The sequence below is a fragment of the Neomonachus schauinslandi genome, chromosome 10 (assembly GCF_002201575.2).
Source record: "Neomonachus schauinslandi chromosome 10, ASM220157v2, whole genome shotgun sequence".
Lineage (NCBI taxonomy): Eukaryota > Metazoa > Chordata > Mammalia > Carnivora > Phocidae > Neomonachus > Neomonachus schauinslandi.
In genome coordinates, this window is record NC_058412.1 from 18,918,449 (window position 1) to 18,939,030 (window position 20,582).

Sequence of the window (20,582 nt, forward strand, 5' to 3'; positions counted from 1 at the left end):
CTTCATAATGGCCTATAGCACTTTAGAGATTACTTTAGAGTCAGACCTTCTGCCTTAGAGGCTCAAAACCCAGCTTGACAGCATGTGGAGAGTGAGTATATAATCCACATGACTAAGTTATAAAGTCTAGATGTCAATGTGCTTATTTACAAGGAGAAACCATTTGCATGAGGACTGATGCCAAAATCTATAGGCAGATCTACATGGAAGGCCCCAGATAGCATGTTTTTGGAATTCAGAAAATTATACCTTGTTGCTTGATAATGTCAAGAGGTCTAAGACTTGATGACAGTGGTGTAAAGTGTTCCCTTTTCAGAGACACCTGAGAGTGTACCAACCAGGTTGGCCTGGAGTTGCCACTAAGGGAAAGAAAGATGTATCATACCCAGAAATGATCAGGGTGGAATCCTGAATTTTCAAAATAGGTTCTATAGCTCCCCACCCTTATTGTCCTGATCATCCCGCAGGAGGTGACCAAGAGGAGATGAACCTTTTCTGGAGAAGGTTGCATTCATTAACCATACTAAGTTGTGTGGACTAGGAGGAAGTCAAGGAGATAAAGTCAAAAATCTTCTTGAGTTGATTCTTAAAAAATTGTTTTGAGTTGACTTTTGAAAGGTCTTCCCAATGTTCAACAAATCAGATGTCTGCAGATGGTGGGGAGTGTGGAATGTCCAATAAATATCTTGATTAGTGGCCCAAAGTGTGGCCTTTGTGTTGCCCTTCTCCCCAAGTCCTACAGGGGTGATGTGGACCAGATGGATGTCACACATGTAGTGAGCTGCATTACGCTCTGAGTTCAGGGAACTTACCTCTTTTATAGCAAGCATTAAGAAAGTTTGTTCTTTGTTCTGAAGGGAGGCATTACTTCGTTGTTCAAGGTTGCTTTCTGCAAAATCACCCTGAGAAATGGTCTGGATGAAGAGTTGTTAGAGCCTTGCATTCTTGGCATACCCAGCAAGATGCATGGGAGTTGCAAGACACTCATGGAGGAGTCTCTCAACAGATATGCATGCCCTGGGCAGTGATCAGGTTGGTCACACTCATGTCAATGGCCAACATTTAAAAAAACAAACAAAAAAAACAAGTAAAGCTTATCAAAGAATTCCAATTAAAGAAGAGGATCTCTTGAAATAAGAAAAATTGCTCCCTTAACTCATTCTTCCTTTTTAGTATCTTCTTCCTAGTGTTTTCAACCACAAAATAAGGCATGACTTTTTCTTTAGGATCTATTTCCTAAAATAATAAAAGCTGTCTTTCATAGTCCTCTGATGACTTAATTTCCTTTTCTTCTTAGATATTCTCCTGAAAGGAAACAGAACATGGTTATTATCTGTGAGCAACAAATTATCACCACAACATGCTTCATTATATTTATTCCACAGACATTGGGAGTGACTACCACATGCTAGATACTGGAGATACAAGGATGACTGGATAGTTAAGACCCAGTCCCTGCTCTCAAAGATATATATATCTCCTAGAATTTTTTTTTTAAAGATTTTATTTATTTATTTGACAGAGAGAGACACAGCGAGAGAGGGAACACAAGCAGGGGAAGTGGGAGAGGGACAAGCAGGCTTCCCGTGGAGCATGGAGCCTGATGCGGGGCTCGATCCCAGGACCCTGAGGTCATGACCTGAGCCGAACGCAGACACTCAATGCCTGAGCCACCCAGGCACCCCTCTCCTAGAATCTTTCATAATAAAACATTTTTAAATAGTCAAAATTCTTTATTTCCCAAATTTTCTGTAATTATCATGTAGAATTTTTTGACAGAGAAAAATATAATTATGAGAAAAACAAGTGAAGGAAACAGAAGTAATGAGACAAGTAACTGGCTCCTGAGTAGGTTTCAGCCTCAAACATCCCTCATGAGAATCCAACCACTTCCAAGATTAGCCTAGCCCTTCTTCGAACAGTGGGATTTTAGTAGCATGAGTCCAGCTATCTCCTTCAAACTAGTACACATTCTTTGGAGTCTTTTGTGGTCCTAAACAAGAACCTCAACCTTTACTGCCAGCCACAGAATCTACTTTACAGTGGTCAGGCAACTTCCCTGGTCTCCATAGGAGACTAGGGGAATTAGCCCTGGGCCCTCGCTGATAGGATAGAACCTGGCCTCTTGACAGCCTAATTGCCCATTTTCCTAGCCTCATTTTCTGTATACCTTTAATTAGATAATTAGCCCCACTCTACAGGTCTCCATTTTGTCTTCCTGCTCCAGCCCTAGTTTACTGAAACCGAACCTCCCTCAAATTTTGACACCTGCTCAGAAAAGGTCCTTGGTATTACAATTGCCTATTTCTCCCGGATTGGAATTCACTCCTATTAGATGCTTCAAAGTTGTGTCCTGTCCAGGCTCCATCCTGGTTACTCTTAGAATACCTCATTGCCAGCTACATAGCATGGTTTATGACACTCCATGACAGGAAACTGTAACAACTGGGAAGGTCTGTGCATACATACATTTGTGTGTGTATGTGTGTATTTTTTCTGTACTTAATTTCTCAGTTAATTTTTTAAGATTCATTTCTCTTGGGGCGCCTGGGTGGCTCAGTCATTAAGCGTCTGCCTTCGGCTCAGGTCACGATCCCAGAGTCCTGGGATCGAGCCCCGCATCGGGCTCCCTGCTCAGCGGGAAGCCTGCTTCTCCCTCTCCCACTCCCCCTGCTTGTGTTCCCTCTCTCGCTGTGTCTCTCTCTGTCAAATAAATAAATAAAATCTTTAAAAAAAAAAAAAAGATTCATTTCTCTGGAGCCTTCCCTGATTCTGCTAGGCAGAGGTCACTCATTTGTTTGTTCATCAAACATGTATTAATTGCCTACTCAACAGAAGACACTGTCTTAGGTACTGGAGATAGGAGATTAAGACACAATTCTTATCTTCTAGGGGCTCACAATCCAGGTAAACAAAGAACTCTAGTGGCTCTAATAATAAAAAAGAACTCTAATAATAAAGGTATGCATAAAATACGTAGCATAGTGGAGAGGAGCTCAAGATCTCCCTTGTGTCTTCAGTGATGATTGAGAATTTGACAACTAGGGGCTCCTGGGTGGCTCAGTCGATTAAGCGTTTGCTTTCGGCTCAGGTCGTGATCTCAGGGTCCTGGGATCGAATCCCTCATCAGGCTCCCTGCTCAGCGGGGAGTCTGCTTCTCCTTCTGTCTTTCCCCCCTGCTCATGATCTCTCTCTCTCTCTCTCAAATAAATAAATAAAATCTTTAAAAAAAAAAAGAATTTGACAACTGGATGTGAAAGGGCAGGGACAGAAAGAGACACTATTTCGGGCAGACAGGACAGCATGTATAGAGGAATGGAAGGTAGAGACTATATCTGTTTACAGTTTTGATTTTCTTGCTTTTTAGGATAGTACAGCACACGTGGTAGATCATCACTGAATATGTGTTGAAAGAATGAAAGAACAGATGCTTTCCTCAGTAGTAGAAGTAGAGGCTTCTACTCTCTCGAAGGAGTGTTTAAGCAACTCCAGCAATTTTTTCTTTTTTTTAGGAATTTAAGTTTACATGAAAAAATCTAAACACAAACATAATTTATCGTTCATTAAACTCAACTTTCATAGATATAATTTCCCATTTAGTCCTACATTAGATCTTCATTAAAAAACATAAAGACATGGAAGGGGAATGCAGTAGACCCCAAAAAGGTAGCTGCCAGGCTCAGTAATTTCTTTTCCTGTAAAGGGTCCTTTACATAGGGTGACTCCCCAGCAGCTATATTTCTGTTTGTTTGTTTGTTTTTTATTTTTTTTATTTTTTACCCTGCTGCTTCCTCACCCCTAGCCCCTCAATAGCTGACTGATAAAGAGGTAAACCATATGACCCAAGGCTTGTCAGATCAGGGTCTTTTTTTTTTCTTAAGATTTTATTTATTTATTTGACCGGGAGAGAGACAGCGAGAGAGGGAACAAGCAGGGGAGTGGGAGAGGAAGAAGCGGGCTTCTTGCTGAGCAGGGTGCCCGACACGGGGCTCGATTCCAGGACCCTGGGATCATGACCTTAAGCTGATGCTTAACGACTGAGCCACCCAGGTGCCCCCAAATCAGGGTCTTAAAAGAAATTAAGAGGGGCGCCTGGGTGGCTCAGTCGTTAAGCATCTGCCTTCGGCTCAGGTCATGATCCCAGGGTCTGGGATCGAGCCCCACATCGGGCTCCCTGCTCCACGGGAAGCCTGCTTCTCCCTCTCCCACTCCCCCTGCTTGTGTTCCCTCTCTCGCTGTGTCTCTCTCTGTCAAATAAATAAAATCTTTAAAAAGTAAAAAAAAAAAAAAAAAAAAGAAAGAAACTAAGAGGCAGGATGTGAGACTTGGCCATGATACCAGCCAGGAATGGAGGCTTTGCAATGGGACAGAACAAAGCTGACCCTCTTAGAAACAGAGACTAGAGAAGCATTCTAGCAGTATTCCTGTCCCTGGAGTCCATTTTCACTGTGGCTCAGTTGCACTCCCTTGTTCCAGTGAATCTATAAGTAACCCCAGTATCCTTTTAATAAATTCCTCTCTTCTGCCCTAGGTGGTTTGTATTGGCTCTCAGTTACTGGCAGTCAGAAGGTCTGACTACCATAGGGAACAAAGACAGGCATGGGGAGACAAACTTACCCAGCTTCTCTGTGGCTTCCACACAAACACTAGGATACATGCCTTCAGTGTAAGTTGCCACCAGAAGATACAGATGGGTCTTCACAACAACCACACCAGTGTTTTCCTGGATAAGAGTAAAACAGAATGTCCTTCTTTTGGTTCTAGTCACAGGACTAGCAGTTACACTCCAGCCACAATTTGTGCCATTTCTTTACTTCCATACACTCATATCTAGTTCTGGACTGTTCACTCTTTTCCACTAATTTAGTTGTTTTTGCTCAAAAAATTTCAGACTTGTAATAACAAATTGTGTATTTTGAAAAAGTTCCCCAACTGATTGTAATATACCCCTACCCCATTGAGAACGACTGATTTAATAGGGGCACCTGGGTGGCTCCTGGATGACTCAGTCCATGAAGTGTCTGCCTTGAGCTCAGGTCATGATCCCAGAGTCCTGGGATCGAGCCCTGTGTCAGGCTCCCTGCTCAGTGGGAGTCCAGCAGGAGTCTGCTTCTCCTTCTCCTCCCTGCTCATGCTCTCTCTCACTATCTCTGTGTGTCTCTCTCTCAAATAAATAAATAAAATCTTTTTAAAAAATGAGAAGGTAATACATTTTGGAATTGGACAGCTTTGGGCTTGAATCCCAGAACCTTCATTTTCTGCTGCATGACTAAGGGAGAGTTATTTAACCTTGTGAACTCTCAGTTTCCTTGGTCCAGTAAAATGAGGCTATTTACTTTATAAGGCAGATGAAGTGTGCTTAACCCACAAGATAGGGCATCCAGTAAATGTGAATTTCATCTCCTTATTTCCTTATAAGCAACAGAGAGCCAAGAGAGGTTTTAAGCAAAAGAATGTTATCTTTTTTTTTTCTTTTTCTTTTTTAAAAGGAGGAGGGTGTAGAGTATGGAGTAGTTAAAAGAGATACTTCAGGCAAATTTCAGTTGATAGATTCTGGAATGAATGTTTCTCAACTAGGCTCTCTGTACTTTCTTTTACATATGTCTTCTTAGCATTAGACTGCTGTCTCAGATATTGCCACTGTAGTAATGGGCTTAGATTGTTTTACAAATGGGATCAGGAGGGACACAGCAAATTCTAATAAAATTCTTTTCTTAAGGTTTTTTACCTAGCTGTCTTCAAATCTTGAACACTCACATTCTTAGCATAAAGAGAATAGTCATCTGCCCGGATACATTTGTAGTCCTTTTCCTTGAAATACAATCCTTCTCTTCTGGTTTGCAAAGGGTTCTTGGCGAATCCATTCACAAGTGTTCGGACATCACCAGGCATTATCTGCAGAAGTTAAATAGAGTAGGAGTGGGCAAACTATGGCAGGCTGGCCAAATTTGGCCCACTGTCTGTTTTTGTAGTCCTGCAAGCTAAGAATAGCTTTTACATTTTTAAGTCATTGGGAAAAAACAATAGAATAATATTTTGTGATATGTAAAAATTGCATGAAATTCACATTTCAGTGTTCATAAATAAAGATTTGTTGGAACATAGTCACACGCATTCTTTTATGTATTGTCTATGCCCGTTTTCCCACTAAAACTGCATAGTAGCTGTGTAGTTGTGACCCAGGCCATATAGCCCAGAAACCTAAAATATTTACTATGAAAAAGTTTGAAAATGTTTGTAAAATGTTTGTTAAAGAAAAAGTTTGTTAAAATGCTTATGCCCAAACTTGCTTTTCCTTACACTAAATCCTGGTGATGCTACACACAAGCTTCGTTCTTGGAGTTTGATGAGGGCTGCACTGTCCACATGCTTTGTTCCCAGGAGGGTATCTAACAGTAAGTTCTGCAAATGGCTCATGCTCCCTCAGCTCTGAAAAGGGGAACTACAGTTGAAACGATTCACTCTGACTAGCTTCAAAAAGGCCCGCGAATACAAATCTCCCTAAAACACTTTGGACAGTTTTCAGCGCGTGCACTTTGGAAGTAGTGAAAATAGTGGTCCATCATCTAATACCCACCAATACTCAAAGAGGAAAATAGAATTACAGAAAATCACAGTTCACACAGGAGGTTATTGAATTTGGAAAAATCACTGCTCACAATTTTCAAGTTATACCAATGGTTCGCATCAGAATCACCTGAGATTATAAACCAAAACCCAAACACCTGCGGGATGCAGAGCCACTTATCTAAGTAAACAAGGGTAAATGAGATCAGCTGGTCCTTATTCCCCCCCCCCCCGCCCCGCATCAGCGCGAACTACGGGCACTGATAGAGAGGACTAAATACACCTTCAGTGCATTTAAAGCGGGCTTTTCCCCACGTTTTCTTGGGCCGTCCTCATAAGGACAACCTCCACAAACACTCGTCCTTAAGGCAGGCGCCCTTTCTGGCCACTCCCTGCGCAGTGGTTTAGCCCACGGGAGGGGCGGTTCCCTGAAGAGGGACTGGAGGCGAGGGAGGGGGGGTCGTGTTGGCTGGGAAAGCTCACAGAGGGCTTGGGGGAGGGCGATAGCCCAGGCGGGAGCAGAAGGAACAGGACACTCGGGAAAGGAGCGCTTCGCTGGGCCAAGGGAGGGCTAGCGGAGCAGCCGCCCGTCAACGGACGCGGGGGAAGGCGGGGCGGAAAGGCGACTTGCCTAGCTATTGGCTGAAACATCTGCCCGTCACCGAGAAGAGCTGAGGTTTGGTTCGCTAACCACGACCCGCCCACCAGCGCCCGCACCCTAGGCGCTCAGGTTACTTCTCCGCGGGACTGGGCTCGGGAACAAAGTTGCGCGGGGCTCACCGACGCAGTGTCGGCTGGTAGAATTCTGACTCGTCGTCTGTCGCGGCGCAGGGGTTGTTGGGGGCTGCGTCAAGGAGACACTAGACTGGAACGTTCTGTCATTCCGAGGCGACGGGCCCGAGCTGACGGGGCCGCACTCTCCGGTGGCAGCCGACCACTGCGGGGCCGTGGGCCGAGGGGCCGGGCCCCTCGCGTGCTGCAGGGAGCCCAAGGCCCAGCCAGTCTTGGGAAGGGAGCTGAGGTACCTGTGGCGGTCTGCAGCTTTCCTGCCAGGCCGGGCGGAGCACGCGCTAATCTTGTTGACAAGATGGGAGGGAAGGGACGGGGTGGTGGGTGCTGTAGGTGTGTAACGGGCGCGGGCGCAAGTTCCCCCTCAGAAAACGTGTGTGTGTGTTGGGAGCCCCCTGTGTTGGCGTGTGTGTGTTGGGGGTTGCTTTGGGCCTCCTAGAGTTCGAGGACACGCAAATTTTTGTGAAAGCCCCTCCCTCTCTAAGCAGCCCTCCCTTTCTTCTAAGCCCCCTGTGTTGGGTCGGTAGCCAGAAAGTTGCCGTTCTCCCGAGTCAGAAAATTGCGGCAGTGCGACCCCTAGAGGCCTGGCTGGTAATTGCCACGCCGTCTCGAATGGGCTGTGTTGCAGAAGGACTTGGGAAGGCTGAATTCCGGGGCGACGCTGGGGTCAGTCCAGAGAGAATCTCCCCTGCTTAAAAGAGGCTGGTTCTGAAGACCTCATCAGAAACGATGGTGAACCCTCTTGTTACGGAAAGTGTGGGTGGCTACTAATTCAGAATCGGTTCCACCCCCGTTCGTGGTCGTAAGGATTGATTGTTAAACAGAAGAGAAAGTAGGATTGTGAATTCTCATTACTGAATAAGCTAAACTTTTTAGTTTTTCTAGGGGCTCTGCTTTTTTGTGACCACAATGAGAAATTTAGACAGTGATGATCGGGTAACTGACAAGCTTAACAAGCCCAAGACATCGAGAGAACGGTTGGAACCACAGCCACTTTCTTTTATGGAGGTAACAGTAATATGGTGGCATTTTGAAGTTTGTATTTGGGTAGTTGCATTGAGAAGTGGCTTGTGCTTAATATTTTTTCTATGTTTCCTATTTCATTTCTGCTCTTATTTCCATTCATTCTACTAACTTTGTGTTTGCTATTCATTTTCTAGCTTTTTAAGTTGGAATCATAGGCAATTGATTACGTTTTCTGTATAACAAAGTTACAAAGTTTGTCCAAGCACTTTTAACTCTGTTGTGTTCTTAAAAACTATTGTAATTTTTTCTAAACAGCTTTATTAAGGTATAACATATGCAATAAACTGCATATATTTGAAGTGTACAGTTTGAAAAATTTTGATGTATGCACACATGAATCCAGCACAATCAAGAGAATGAACATATTCAGTATTCCCAAAGTTTCCTTCTTGTGTCCCTCTTGTCATCCTTCCCTCCTTGCCAACCCTCAAGGCAATCACTGATTTCCTTGCTGTCACTACACTTTTGTTTAGCATTTAAAAAATTTTATACAAATGTAATCTTACAGCATGTATTCCTTTTGTCTGGCTTCTTTCACTCACCATAATTATTTTACAATTCATGTTGTGGCATGTATCAGTACTTCATTCTTTTTTTTTTTTTTTTTGCTGAGTGCTATATACCCTAGTTTGTCCATCCTGCTGATGGAAATTTGGGTTCTTTGCATTTTTTGGCTATTACAAATAAAGCTGTTAGGAACAATCATGTACATGTCTTTACATGGACATATGCTTTCATTTCTCTTGGGTTTCTAGGTGTAGAATGACTGGGTTATATAGTAAGTGGATTTAACTTTTTTATGAAACTGCCAAACTGTTTTCCAAAGGAGTTTGCCTTGTACATACATAGCTCAAGGATCCGCCAGAGATTTGGTCAGTTAATTTGTAAAATTGGTGGCATCTCCTCTACGGCTTTCTCATTTCAGGTATTTCTCCTTTGACTTTCCAGCTCTTATGGTTGCCCTGAACTCTGTCTTCTAAATCTTTTTTTTTTTTTTTAAGTTTATCTTTTTTAGTAATCTCTACACTGGGGCTCAAACTCACAACCCTGAGATCAAGAGTTGCATGCTCTTTTTTTTAAAAGATTTTAGTTATTTGACCGAGAGAGACACAGCGAGAGAGGGAACACAAGCAGGGGGAATGGGAGAGGGAGAAGCAGGCTTCCCTCTGAGCAGGGAGCCCGATGTGGGGCTCGATCCCAGGACCCTGGGACCATGACCTGAGCCGAAGGCAGACGCTTAACGACTGAGCCACCCAGGCGCCCCTCGCATGCCCTTCTGACTGACGAGCCAGGTGCCCCTGTCTTCTAATTCTTGAATTCTGTAAAACTTCATGTTTCTGGGTTTGAGCCCTCACCTTTAGCTCTGATGGAGGCCTGCTCTTAGACAAAAGTCCATAAAAACTGAAAACTTATACCAATGTTATTCTCTTTTTCAAGGATTGACTACATTCTTGTTTCTCTCTGTTTTTGGTCAGTCTCCAGTGTCTTCAGATTGTTGTTTTTTATATTTTTGTCTAGAATATTAATTCAGTACCATCTTGGTTTTGAGAACAACAGATTTGCCAGGAATAGCAACTCTGTGAGGCAGAAAGAACAAAGAAAATGAATCTGGAGTTAGGTATATTTGAGGGTTTTTTTTTTTTTTTTTAAAGATTTTATCCTTTTTTTTTTTTTTAAGATTTTATTTATTTATTTGACAGATAGTGAGAGCAGGAACACAAGCAGGGGGAGTGGGAGAGGGAGAAACAGGCTTCCTGCCGAGCAGGGAGCCCGATGCGGGGCTCTATCCCAGGACCCTGGGATCATGACCTGAGCCGAAGGCAGACGCTTAACGACTGAGCCACCCGGGTGCCCAAGATTTTATCCATTTATTTGACCCCGAGAGAGAGAGCACAAGCAGGGGGAATGGCAGGCAGAGAAAGAGGGAGAAGCAGGCTCCCCGCAGAGTAGGGGGAGCCCGATGTGGGACTCTCTCCCAGGACCCCAGGATCATGACCTGAGCCAAAGGCAGTTGCTCAACCAACTGAGCCACCTACGTGCCCCTTTATTTGAGTTTAAATTCTGACTCAGTGCAGGATTTTCTAGGCTTCTAGTTGTTGGTTAACTCCCATGACTCTTAATTTCCTTGGGTGTTAACCATCCTTGGGAAGGTTAGTTCCTGGATTTTGAGATTTTACTCATCTGTTCTGAAAACAAGAGTAGTAGAACTGGGGCGCCTGGGTGGCTCAGTCGATAAGCGTCTGCCTTCGGCTCAGGTCATGATCCCAGGGTCCTGGGATCCAGCCCCTCATCGAGCCCCGCATCAGGTTCCCTGCTCCGCAGGAAGCCTGCTTCTCCCTCTCCCACTCCCCCTGCTTGTGTTCCCTCTCTCCTGCCTCTCTCTCTCTCTGTCAAATAAAAAAAAAAAAAAAAAAAGTAGTAGAACCGAAGACAACTACTTCCAATGACTGTTAATTTTTTTTTTTTAAGATTTTATTTATTTATTTGACAGCGAGAGAGGGAACACAAGCAGGGGGAGTGGGAGAAGGAGAAGCAGGCCTCCCGCCCAGCAGGGAGCCCATGCAGGGATCGATCCCAGGACCCCGGGATCATGACCTGAGCCAAAGGCAGAGGCTTAACCACTGAGCCACCCAGGCGCCCCCAATGACTGTTAATTTGAGAATATTTTGTTTTTGTGTAATTGTTAGAAGATTTCAAAGTCCCATCCCAAATGTCTCTCACTTTGGGAAATTTAAAAAATTTAATCATATTTCCAATGTGGTAAAATATATATAGCATCAAAGTTTGCTATTTTTGACGATTTTTAAGTGTACAATTTGTGACATGTTTACAACCACTTGTATTTTCTGGTGTGTATTTATGGAAGATTTGTTATGTAAGTGGATAAAATTAATGTTATGAACTATTTCCTGAAGATTGTGTTGCTTTAAAATCTGAAAATGTGGCGTGCCTGGGTGGCTCAGTTGGTCAAGTGTCTGACTCTTGATTTCTGCTCGGTCGGTCGTGATCACAGGGTTGTGAGATAAGAGTCCTGCTTGGACTTCACGCTCAGCAGGGAGTCTGCTTGGGATTCTCTCTCTCCACCCCGCCCCTCCCCACCGTGCTTATGTGTGCTCTCTTGCAAATAAATAAATCTTTAAAAAAAAAATCTGAAAATGTGACTTGTATATAAATTACTAATATTTGAAGCTATAATGACTAAATGAATTAAAGTAGAATTCACTGATGACTGAATGAATTCAAATAGAGGCCTGAGTCTGTTTTAACTCATAAAGGTAAAAACATGAAATGTGAAAAAAAGATGGGTTCTATTTACCATGCGACTCTGGGCAAGTCATTTGACCATGCTGGGAGTCAAAATGTCTGTGATCTGAGTTATTTTTTGCCCTTGAATGAGCGATAGCAAATAGCAGAAAGATTCAAATACCCTTTAAGAAGTACTTGATGAGGGCTCCAGTCTGCTTCTCCTTCTGACCCTCCCCCCTCTCGTGCTTTCTCTCACTCACTCACTCTCTCACACATAAAGAAAAAATCTTTCAAAAAAAAAAAAAAGAAGTACTTGATGATATGAGTTGAAGTAGAAAAATTGTATTTACAGAGAACTTTCCAGGGATATGTCTGTCACATAAAAGCGAGTCCAGATAGTATTAATAATCTGATTTTTAAATTTAAAAATTTTTTTGTTTTAGAGAGAATGGGAGCAGGGAGGGGCAGAGGGAGATAGAGAAGCTGAAGTTGACTCCATACAGAGTGCAGAGCCCGACATGGGGCTCGATCTCAGGATCCTGAGCTCATGACCTGAGCCAAAACTGAGTTGGATGCTTAATTGACTGTGCCACCCAGATGCCCCCATAATTTGATTTTTTTTAAGATTTTATTTTTAAAATTTCATTTTGTCATTTTAGGCATTAGCTAAAGAAGATATTGATGCAGCTATTCAATCAATATTATATAGAGAAAATTATGTAATTAAGGTAAGAATTGGCTACAGAATGTGTCACAATTAAAAATTAAATTTTGTTTATCCATTTTAGATGTAGTGCATCATCATTTACAAATTTTAGAAAATACAGGAAATAGAATTGAAAATGCTCATTAGCCCCTAGGATTAACCTTAAGCGATCTTTGAGATTGTTTTAATTGACTTCTCTTTTTCTACTTTGTGGGGATTGTTTCATAGATACTTATATGTAGGAGTTTTTCCCCACTTGTTCTTTCATCTAGTAGGGCTTCTGTGGAGTCAGTGTGTATTCTTTTTTTTTTATTTTTTTTTTAAGATTTTATTTATTTGCGAGAGAGAGAATGAGAGACAGAGAGCATGAGAGGGAGGAGGGTCAGAGGGAGAAGCAGACTCCCTGCTGAGCAGGGAGCCCGATGTGGGACTCGATCCTGGGACTCCAGGATCATGACCTGAGCCGAAAGCAGTTGCTTAACAAACTGAGCCACCCAGGCGCCCGTCAGTGTGTATTCTTAAGAGCTTTAAGAGCTGTTCCTGGAACACACTGACCAATTATTACTCAGGTATGCATAGGTAAGAAGAAGGCTTTAACTGTAACAGGATGGGCTTAATTATAAGACAAGATGAATGTCCATGTAGAATAAACACTGGAGTGGGTAACTTGTAAAGAAAAATTTTCTTCAGTGTTGTTTAAAAAGGAAAGGGGCTATTCATTAAGAATGGTTGAAGAGTGCTATGACCTGAAGCTAGGGAGGGATAGAGCCTAGAGAAGCTCTCAGTGTTCTTCGTTTATTTATTTATTTTCATTTTGAATTTTATGTTGTTGATTGTGAAATCACATGATTTCATTTGCTAGATGAAAGGTGGATACGTTTTGGAAAAGAAGTTTTAGTTTATAGCCTAAATCAGTCATTTTCTTTATGGGCTACTTGCCATTTCATCCAGATTGTGCTAGCTTCTGCCTCTTCACTCTTGTCTTTTTTTTTTTTCTCCCTCCATAGAATATACTTTTTTCACATTCTCTCATCCCTTCTCTTCCTAGATAACTCTCTTAAGGCCTATCCCAAATGTCTCCCACTCTAGGAATTAAAAAGAAAAATTTAGTCATTTTTTTCCCATGTGGTAAAATATATATAACATAACTTTGCTATTTTTAACCACTTTTAAGTGTACAATTCAGTGACATTAATTACATTCACATGTTGTACAACCATCATCAATATTTCCAAATAGATGGATGTCATGAAATCATCATTATCTATTTCTATTTCTAAAACTTTTTCATCACCCCAGCCAAAACTTTATACACATTAAGTAATGACTTCCCATCCCCCCTACCCCAGAGGTCCCTCTAGTAGCCTCTTGTTTATTTTCTGTCTCTGAATTTGCTTATTCTAGATAATTTCATATAAGTGGGATCCTACAATATTTGTCCTTTTGTGTCTGGCTTATTTCACTTAGCATATTATCTTCAAGATTCATCCATTTTGAAGTATGTGTCAGAACTTCATTCCATTTTATGGCTGTCTAATATTCCATTTTCTGTGTATACCACATTTTGTTGATGGACACTTGGGTTTTCACCTTTTGGTTACTGTGAATAATGGTTCTATGAACATTGATGTACAAGTATCTGAGTCTCTGTGTTTTGTGTGTGTGTGTGTGTGTGTGTGTATTTTGCTATATTGTCCCTCTATTGTTTTGTATATTTGTTTTGTAGTCTGTCTCTCCAGGGAGAGTAGGCATGTTGTCTAATTTATCTATGTAGTATTCACTATTTCCAGTAGAGTGTGTGTCACCCAGTAGAAGCCAAATAAATGATTGAATTAATGAATGACTTTGTGCGTTATTCTTAGGAATATAAATGAATTTAAATTTTAGAACAACAAAGCTTTAAAATAATTGCCTTTTCCATCAATGTTTATTAGGAACTAGATAAGTGTTTACAACATCATGACTTTTTAAAGGCAAGAAGAAAAGAGATGTTACATAAAAGATGGGCTGACCATGTGGCACATCCTCTCCAGAAGAAAATAATAGAAAAAGTTTGTTCATATAAGAAGATTAAAAAAAGGAGACAAGAAGAATTAGATAGTTTTTTAAAACATGTAAATAAAAAGGTACGAAGAGGTCATTTGATACTTGTTTCCGTTGGTTTAAAACTATGATTACCTTTATAATCATCCAAACAGCCTGCCCCTTCTGACTCTATAAATGTATAATCTCTACTCTGTTACAGTGTACGCTGTGTCCTAAATCCAGGGCATGTGGAAAGGATGGAGGGAAGAGGGTTAGGTCTGGATTTAAATGTGTACATTAGAATCTGTTTTCTTTGCTTTTTAAATGTAATTATTAATTTTATATACCAATTAAATTTGGGCTGTAGATTCAGGATATTTATATGTAGTTCTAGGACTCAGTTATTTACAATGCTATAAAATATTTGTTTTGGCATTTCTAAGAGATCTGAGATGTTTGACTAGTAAGCATTTAAAAACAAATTCCCAAATCTGTTAGTGTTCCAACATTCATTATTCTTGCAAATTTTAAGTAGATTCCTTCTGTCACTATAATAGTTATTACTTGGCTACATTAAGTTTAATTTCAATTTTGGTCTTCCCTTCCCCTTTGCATTTGTTATTAATGCTGTTTTGAAGCAGAAGAATGGAACTGTGTGACTCTTGAATCCTGTTATCCTGTTATGCTCAAAATTAATTGTGTACCTTTTGTTATGTGTAGTTTTATTTCCTTCCTATAGGGAAATGCATTTATAGAACATTATGATCCAAAAGAGTATGATCCTTTTTATATGAGCAAAGAGGACCCAAATTTTCTGAAGGTAGGATAGATTTCTTATTTTTGGTATTATGTGGTTGGTTATTCTGAGTAGCCCTAATATATAAGTAGTTCTTTAGTGATTCCCTAAGAACGCAGTAACATCTTAAGAATAGTTTCCCATCTCCATATCTTAGAAAGGAATAAAAAAGCCAAAGTCCAAAGTAAATTAAACCTCTATAAAATTTGAAAATATTGTATAATAATTGAGTAATAGGTAATATTTAAAAATTTAATAGACTTAAAAATTTGTTACAAATGTAATACATTTTCATGATACATGAAAAAAACTTTTTTGAGAGAGAGTTGGGGGAGGGGCGGGGGGGAGAGAGAGAGAGAGAATATCTTAATCAGGTTCCATGCCCAGCATGGAGCCCCACGCAGGGCTCAGTCTCCCGACCCTGAGATCATGCCCTGAACTGAAGTCGAGTTAGACGCTTAACCTACTGAGCCACCCAGGTGCCCCCCCAAATCTTTTTTTTTTTTTTTTAAGATTTTATTTATTTATTTGAGGGAGAGAGAGGAGGAGAGACAGAGAGCACAAGAGGGAGGAGGGCCAGAGGGAGAAGCAGACTCCCCACCGAGCAGGGAGCCCTATGAGGGATTCAGTCACGGGACTCCAGGATCATGACCTGAGCCAAAGGCAGTCACCCAACCAACTGAGCCATCCAGGCGCCCCCCCCCAAATCTATTTTTAAGTAAAGAATTAAAAAACCACTCACAGGGGCTCCTGGGTGGCTCAGTCGGTTAAGCGTCTGCCTTGGGCTCAGGTCATGATCTCAGGGTCCTGGGATGGAGCCCTGAGTGGGGCTCCCTGCTCAGTGGGGATTCTGCTTCTCCGCTCCCTCTGCCTCCTTCCCCCTGCTCATGTTCTGTCTTTCTCTTGCTGTCAAATAAATAAATCTTAAAACCCTCACAATTTCATTACACAGCATGAACATTTTTCTGTATATTCTTCTGGATAGCCAAGACTTGCTTTCTATATGTGGGTGTATATACACATTTTTATTTTACAAATTGGTGTAACGCACATTGTTTTATAATCTGCATTTTTTCCTCCGTAGTTCTATGATTTGCTTCTTTCTTTGTCAATAAATGTAAATACATAATTTTAATCATCGCACAGTGTTATGTTAATAACAGCTGGGGTGCCTGGGTGGCTCAGTTGGTTAGGCCTCTGACTCTTGATTTCTTTTTCTTTTTTTTTTTTTAAGTTTTATTTATTTGACAGACAGAGACAGTGAGAGAGGGAACACAAGCAGGGGGAGTGGGAGAGGGAGAAGCAGACTTCCGACTGAGCAGGGAGCCTGACGCGGGGCTCGATCCCAGGACCCCGGGATCATGACCTGAGCTGAAGGCAGACGCTCAATGACTGGGCCATGCAGGCGCCCCTCTGACTCTTGATTTCTGCTCAGGTCATGATCTCAGGGTCATGAGATCGAGCCCTGAGTTGGGCTACGCAGTTAGTGGGGAGATTATCTCCCTCTGTCAGTCTCCCCACTCTCTCCTTTTCTCCCTCTCTCTCTCTCAAATAATCTTTTTTTTTTTTAAAGATTTTATTTGAGAGAGAGAATGAGAGAGAGAGAGCACATGAGAGGGGGGAGGGTCAGAGGGAGAAGCAGACTCCCTGCTAGCAGGGAGCCTGATGTGGGACTCGATCCGGGACTCCAGGATCATGACCTGAGCTGAAGGCAGTCGCTTAACCAACAGAGCCACCCAGGCACCCCTCTAAAATAATAAATCTTAAAAAAAATAATAATAATAACTTGCACTGAGGGCTTAACCAAATGTTAGGACTTTTTTTTTTTTTCCCATCTTCACTGCTACCACATGATGTAATTTGCAGATGAGGCAAGTGAGACACAAATTGGTTAAGTTACCTTTCCAGAGGGGTGCTTCTCCCTCTCCCACTCCCCCTGCTTGGGTTCCTCCTCTCGCTTTGTCTCTGTCAAATAAATAAAATCTTTGTTTTAAAAAAAAAAAAAAAAGTTACTTTTCCAGAGTCCCACAGCTGTAAATAGCAGAGCATAGATGTGTTTCTAAGTATATATGGTATCTTGCTATACCATCATTTTTTTTTTAATATATTCCCTACTGTCAACATCTAGATTATTTTTGACCTGTTGCTGTTATAAATGACATTATGATGAACTTCCCTGTAACTGTTTATTTCATAAGGTTTTCCTTAGGTAAGTTGCTAGAAGTAGAATTGCTGAGTTAAAGTTGTGCATTATTTGGATTTATATTGCCAAATTGTCCTCCAGGATGGTTGTATAAATTTGTACCCCCACCAGAGTCCATTTTCCCACACTTTTGCTAATACTGGATATTATTAAACAAAATCCTTGAGTCATAGACATTTTAAACTGCTGGCATTTGCAGACAAAGCAGGTTTTTTGTTATTTGTTTTGCCAAATTGTGTGTATGTGTTATTGTTCCTATTTTAATAGGTGAAAATTAAACTGAGATGATACAGCTAGAGCCTTATATAAACTAGCTTGTAACATAACTAGTAAGGGGCATAACTGGGATTTGAAACCAGATCTTTTTTTTTTTTTAAGATTTACTTTATTTGGGGCGCCTGGGTGGCTCATTCGTTAAGCGTCTGCCTTCGGCTCAGGTCATGATCCCAGGGTCCTGGGATTGAGCCCTGCATTGGGCTCCCTGCTCCGCGGGAAGCCTGCTTCTCCTCCTGCTTGTGTTCCCTCTCTCGATGTGTCTCTCTCTGTCAAATAAATAAACAAAATCTAACACACACACACACACACACACAAATTTACTTTATTTGAGAGAGAGAGAGCACACACGCTTACCCCAGAGGGAGGATGGGCAGAGGGAGAGGGAGAGAGAAAATCTCAAGCAGACTCCTTACTGAGTGTGGAGCCCCAACTCGGGGCTGGGTCTCATGACCCTGAGATCATGACCTGTGCTGAAATAAAAAGTCAGAGGCTTAACCGACTGAGTCACCCAGGAGGCCCTGAAACCACATCTTTTTGTATCAGAATTGCAGTTCTTTTACCATGCTGCCTTTCTAAATGAAGCTGATAGGTGGCCTCTTAAGTTAAGCTGAGCACGTTGAAGTCATAGCAGCAGTTCTTTTTTTTTTTTTTTTAAGATTTTTATTTATTTATTTAACAGAGATAGAGCACAAGTAGGCAGAGCAACAGACAGAGGGAGAGGGAGAAGCAGGCTCTCCACCGAGCAGGGAGCCCGATGCGGGGCTCGACCCCAGGACCCCGGGACCATGACCTGAGCCGAAGGCAGCCGCTCAACCAACTGAGCCACTCAGGCGCCCCATAGCAGCAGTTCTTAAAGTGAGGGATATAGACCTCTGAGAACCCTGAAACCCTTTTAGGGGTCCATTAGGCCAAGTATTTTCATAATAGTGCCAAATACCATTTGCCTTTTTCATATTGTTGACTTTTGCTCTGATGGTGCAAAATCAATGGTGGGTAAAACTGCTGGTACCTGAGAACTGCTTAGTCAGTGTCACCAAATCCTACTGGTTGTCATTATATTCTTCATTGCCATGCACTCACAATAAAATTCAATTTCACTTAAGAATGTCCTTGATCAAACATTAAAAATTACTAATTTTATTAAATCTTGCTCCTGAGTACACATCTTTTTAATATTCTGTGTGATGAAATGGGAAGTATGCAAGGAGCATTTCTGCTGCCTACTGAAATGGAGCATGATTGTATGAATTGTGAGCTATACTGGTTAATTTTTTTCCCATGGTATACCATTTTTACTTGAAAGAATCTCTTACAAACTGTGGTTATTAAGTGTTGGATATTTGGCAGACATTTTCTGGAAATTAATAAAGTGTCACTTCAAGAAAACCAACTGACAATATTTGTTGCTAATGGTAAAATGTGAGCTTTCAAGCAAAAAATTTGAATTTTGGAAAAATATCATCGTGAGTGTGACAGCTTCCCAATACTCTTAGACTTTTCTGATGAGAGTGATTGATTATAGTATAATGAAATGTATTAACATTTGGAAGTTCTCACAAAACTCAGTGATACAATTTTTTCGAAATACTCAACCCATGACATAGATAAAAGATCCATTCAAAGTTCAAGATTGACCAACGGATTTTTTTTTTAAATGATTTTATTTATTTATTTGACAGAGAGAGACACCGTGAGAGAGGGAACACAAGCAGGGGGAGTGGGAGAGGGAGAAACAGGCTTCCTGCTGAGCAGGGAGCCCTATGCGGGACTCGATCTCAGGACCCTGGGATCATGACCTGGGCTGAAGGCAGACGCTTAGCGACTGAGCCACCCAGGTGCCCCAGACCAATGGGTTTTAATGTAGTTGAGTTTGAATAATGATACAGTTTCAGATTGCACATCATAACCTTTAAGAAACTACCACTTACTGAGTTTGGTTAGAGTGTCTAAAAAGAATATCCACAGTGATCTGGAAAAGCTATTAACACAAGAGCTAACCATGACTGGAGGGCCTTGCTAAGAGATGTATCGGAGTGCCCTCATTTCTTTGTAAAATGTTAAATATATATAATGGTTACACTGAAGTAGTTTGTAGATACTTTATTCTTGATTCTTCTGGCCTAAGAGCCATACATAGATGCTTAAGGTAGACTGAAAAAGACCTGCAATCCTGTCCTCAAAGGCATGCTTTTCTTGTAGGTTACCATTCCACCATTTCGTGACCCTTTGAAAAAGGCACAATATGACAAAGATGATGAAAAAAGAACTCTTCTTCAGTGTGAGACTGGTACTCAGTGCCTGATTGTTACGTGATTTTATAACCCAAGAGCAATGGGAGTTGCATTTAAGGATGCTAATCTAGGTTACTAATCTTCTTGCAGGCAAAATATATACAATGAAAGAATTTAAAGAGATTGAAAAGGCCAAACTGCATTCCAGATTCCCAAGAATTTCTAATTCAAGGCACTTTATGACTCCAAATGAGTGGCTTAAGCTGCCTACAACCTACATAGAAAGTGAATTTTGTAAAAGGAGCAGGTAATGGTTAATGTAATAGAAATTATGGAACCTTTTGGAATTTGAAAACTCTTCTTGACTGGTATAAATTTTACCATAATTCTGATTTTTTTAAAAATTCATTTTTCAATTAGAAATCTGTAATATTTGTTCCTGTTTTTGATGTTTCTTTTTTCTTGGGCACTTTCAAGATTTTCTCTTTGCTTTTTAATAGCTAGATTATGATGTGTCTAGGTATTTTGTTTTTTGTTTTTCCCTTTCTGTTTATCCTGCTTAGGGTGCTCTAAGATTCTTGTATCTGTGGTTTGACATCTTTCATTATTTATTTTGGAAAATATGAGGCCATTATCACTTCAAATATTTCTTATGCCCTATTTTTCTTTTCTTTCTGAGACTCCAGTTATTATTATTATTATTTTAAAGATTTTTAT

The 20,582-nt window shown here is 41.2% G+C and overlaps 2 protein-coding genes across 2 annotated transcripts; one reads left to right on the forward strand and one right to left on the reverse strand.

The window, feature by feature from the left end:
* Positions 1-1,276: 1,276 nt before the first annotated feature.
* Positions 1,277-6,417, reverse strand: PFN4 (profilin family member 4). Its single transcript, XM_021697750.1, has 4 exons — positions 6,301-6,417; positions 5,758-5,895; positions 4,618-4,723; positions 1,277-1,305 (listed from the first exon to the last, which is right to left on the reverse strand). The coding sequence occupies exons 1-4, from the start codon at positions 6,415-6,417 to the stop codon at positions 1,277-1,279; spliced, it is 390 nt and encodes a 129-aa protein (XP_021553425.1).
* A 1,844-nt stretch (positions 6,418-8,261) lies between these two features.
* Positions 8,262-20,176, forward strand: LOC110587381 (protein FAM228B-like). Its single transcript, XM_021697630.1, has 6 exons — positions 8,262-8,364; positions 12,288-12,356; positions 14,269-14,460; positions 15,099-15,179; positions 19,834-19,921; positions 20,016-20,176. Exons 1-6 carry the CDS (start codon positions 8,266-8,268, stop codon positions 20,174-20,176), a joined length of 690 nt encoding a protein of 229 aa, XP_021553305.1. The 5' UTR covers positions 8,262-8,265.
* Positions 20,177-20,582: the final 406 nt, after the last annotated feature.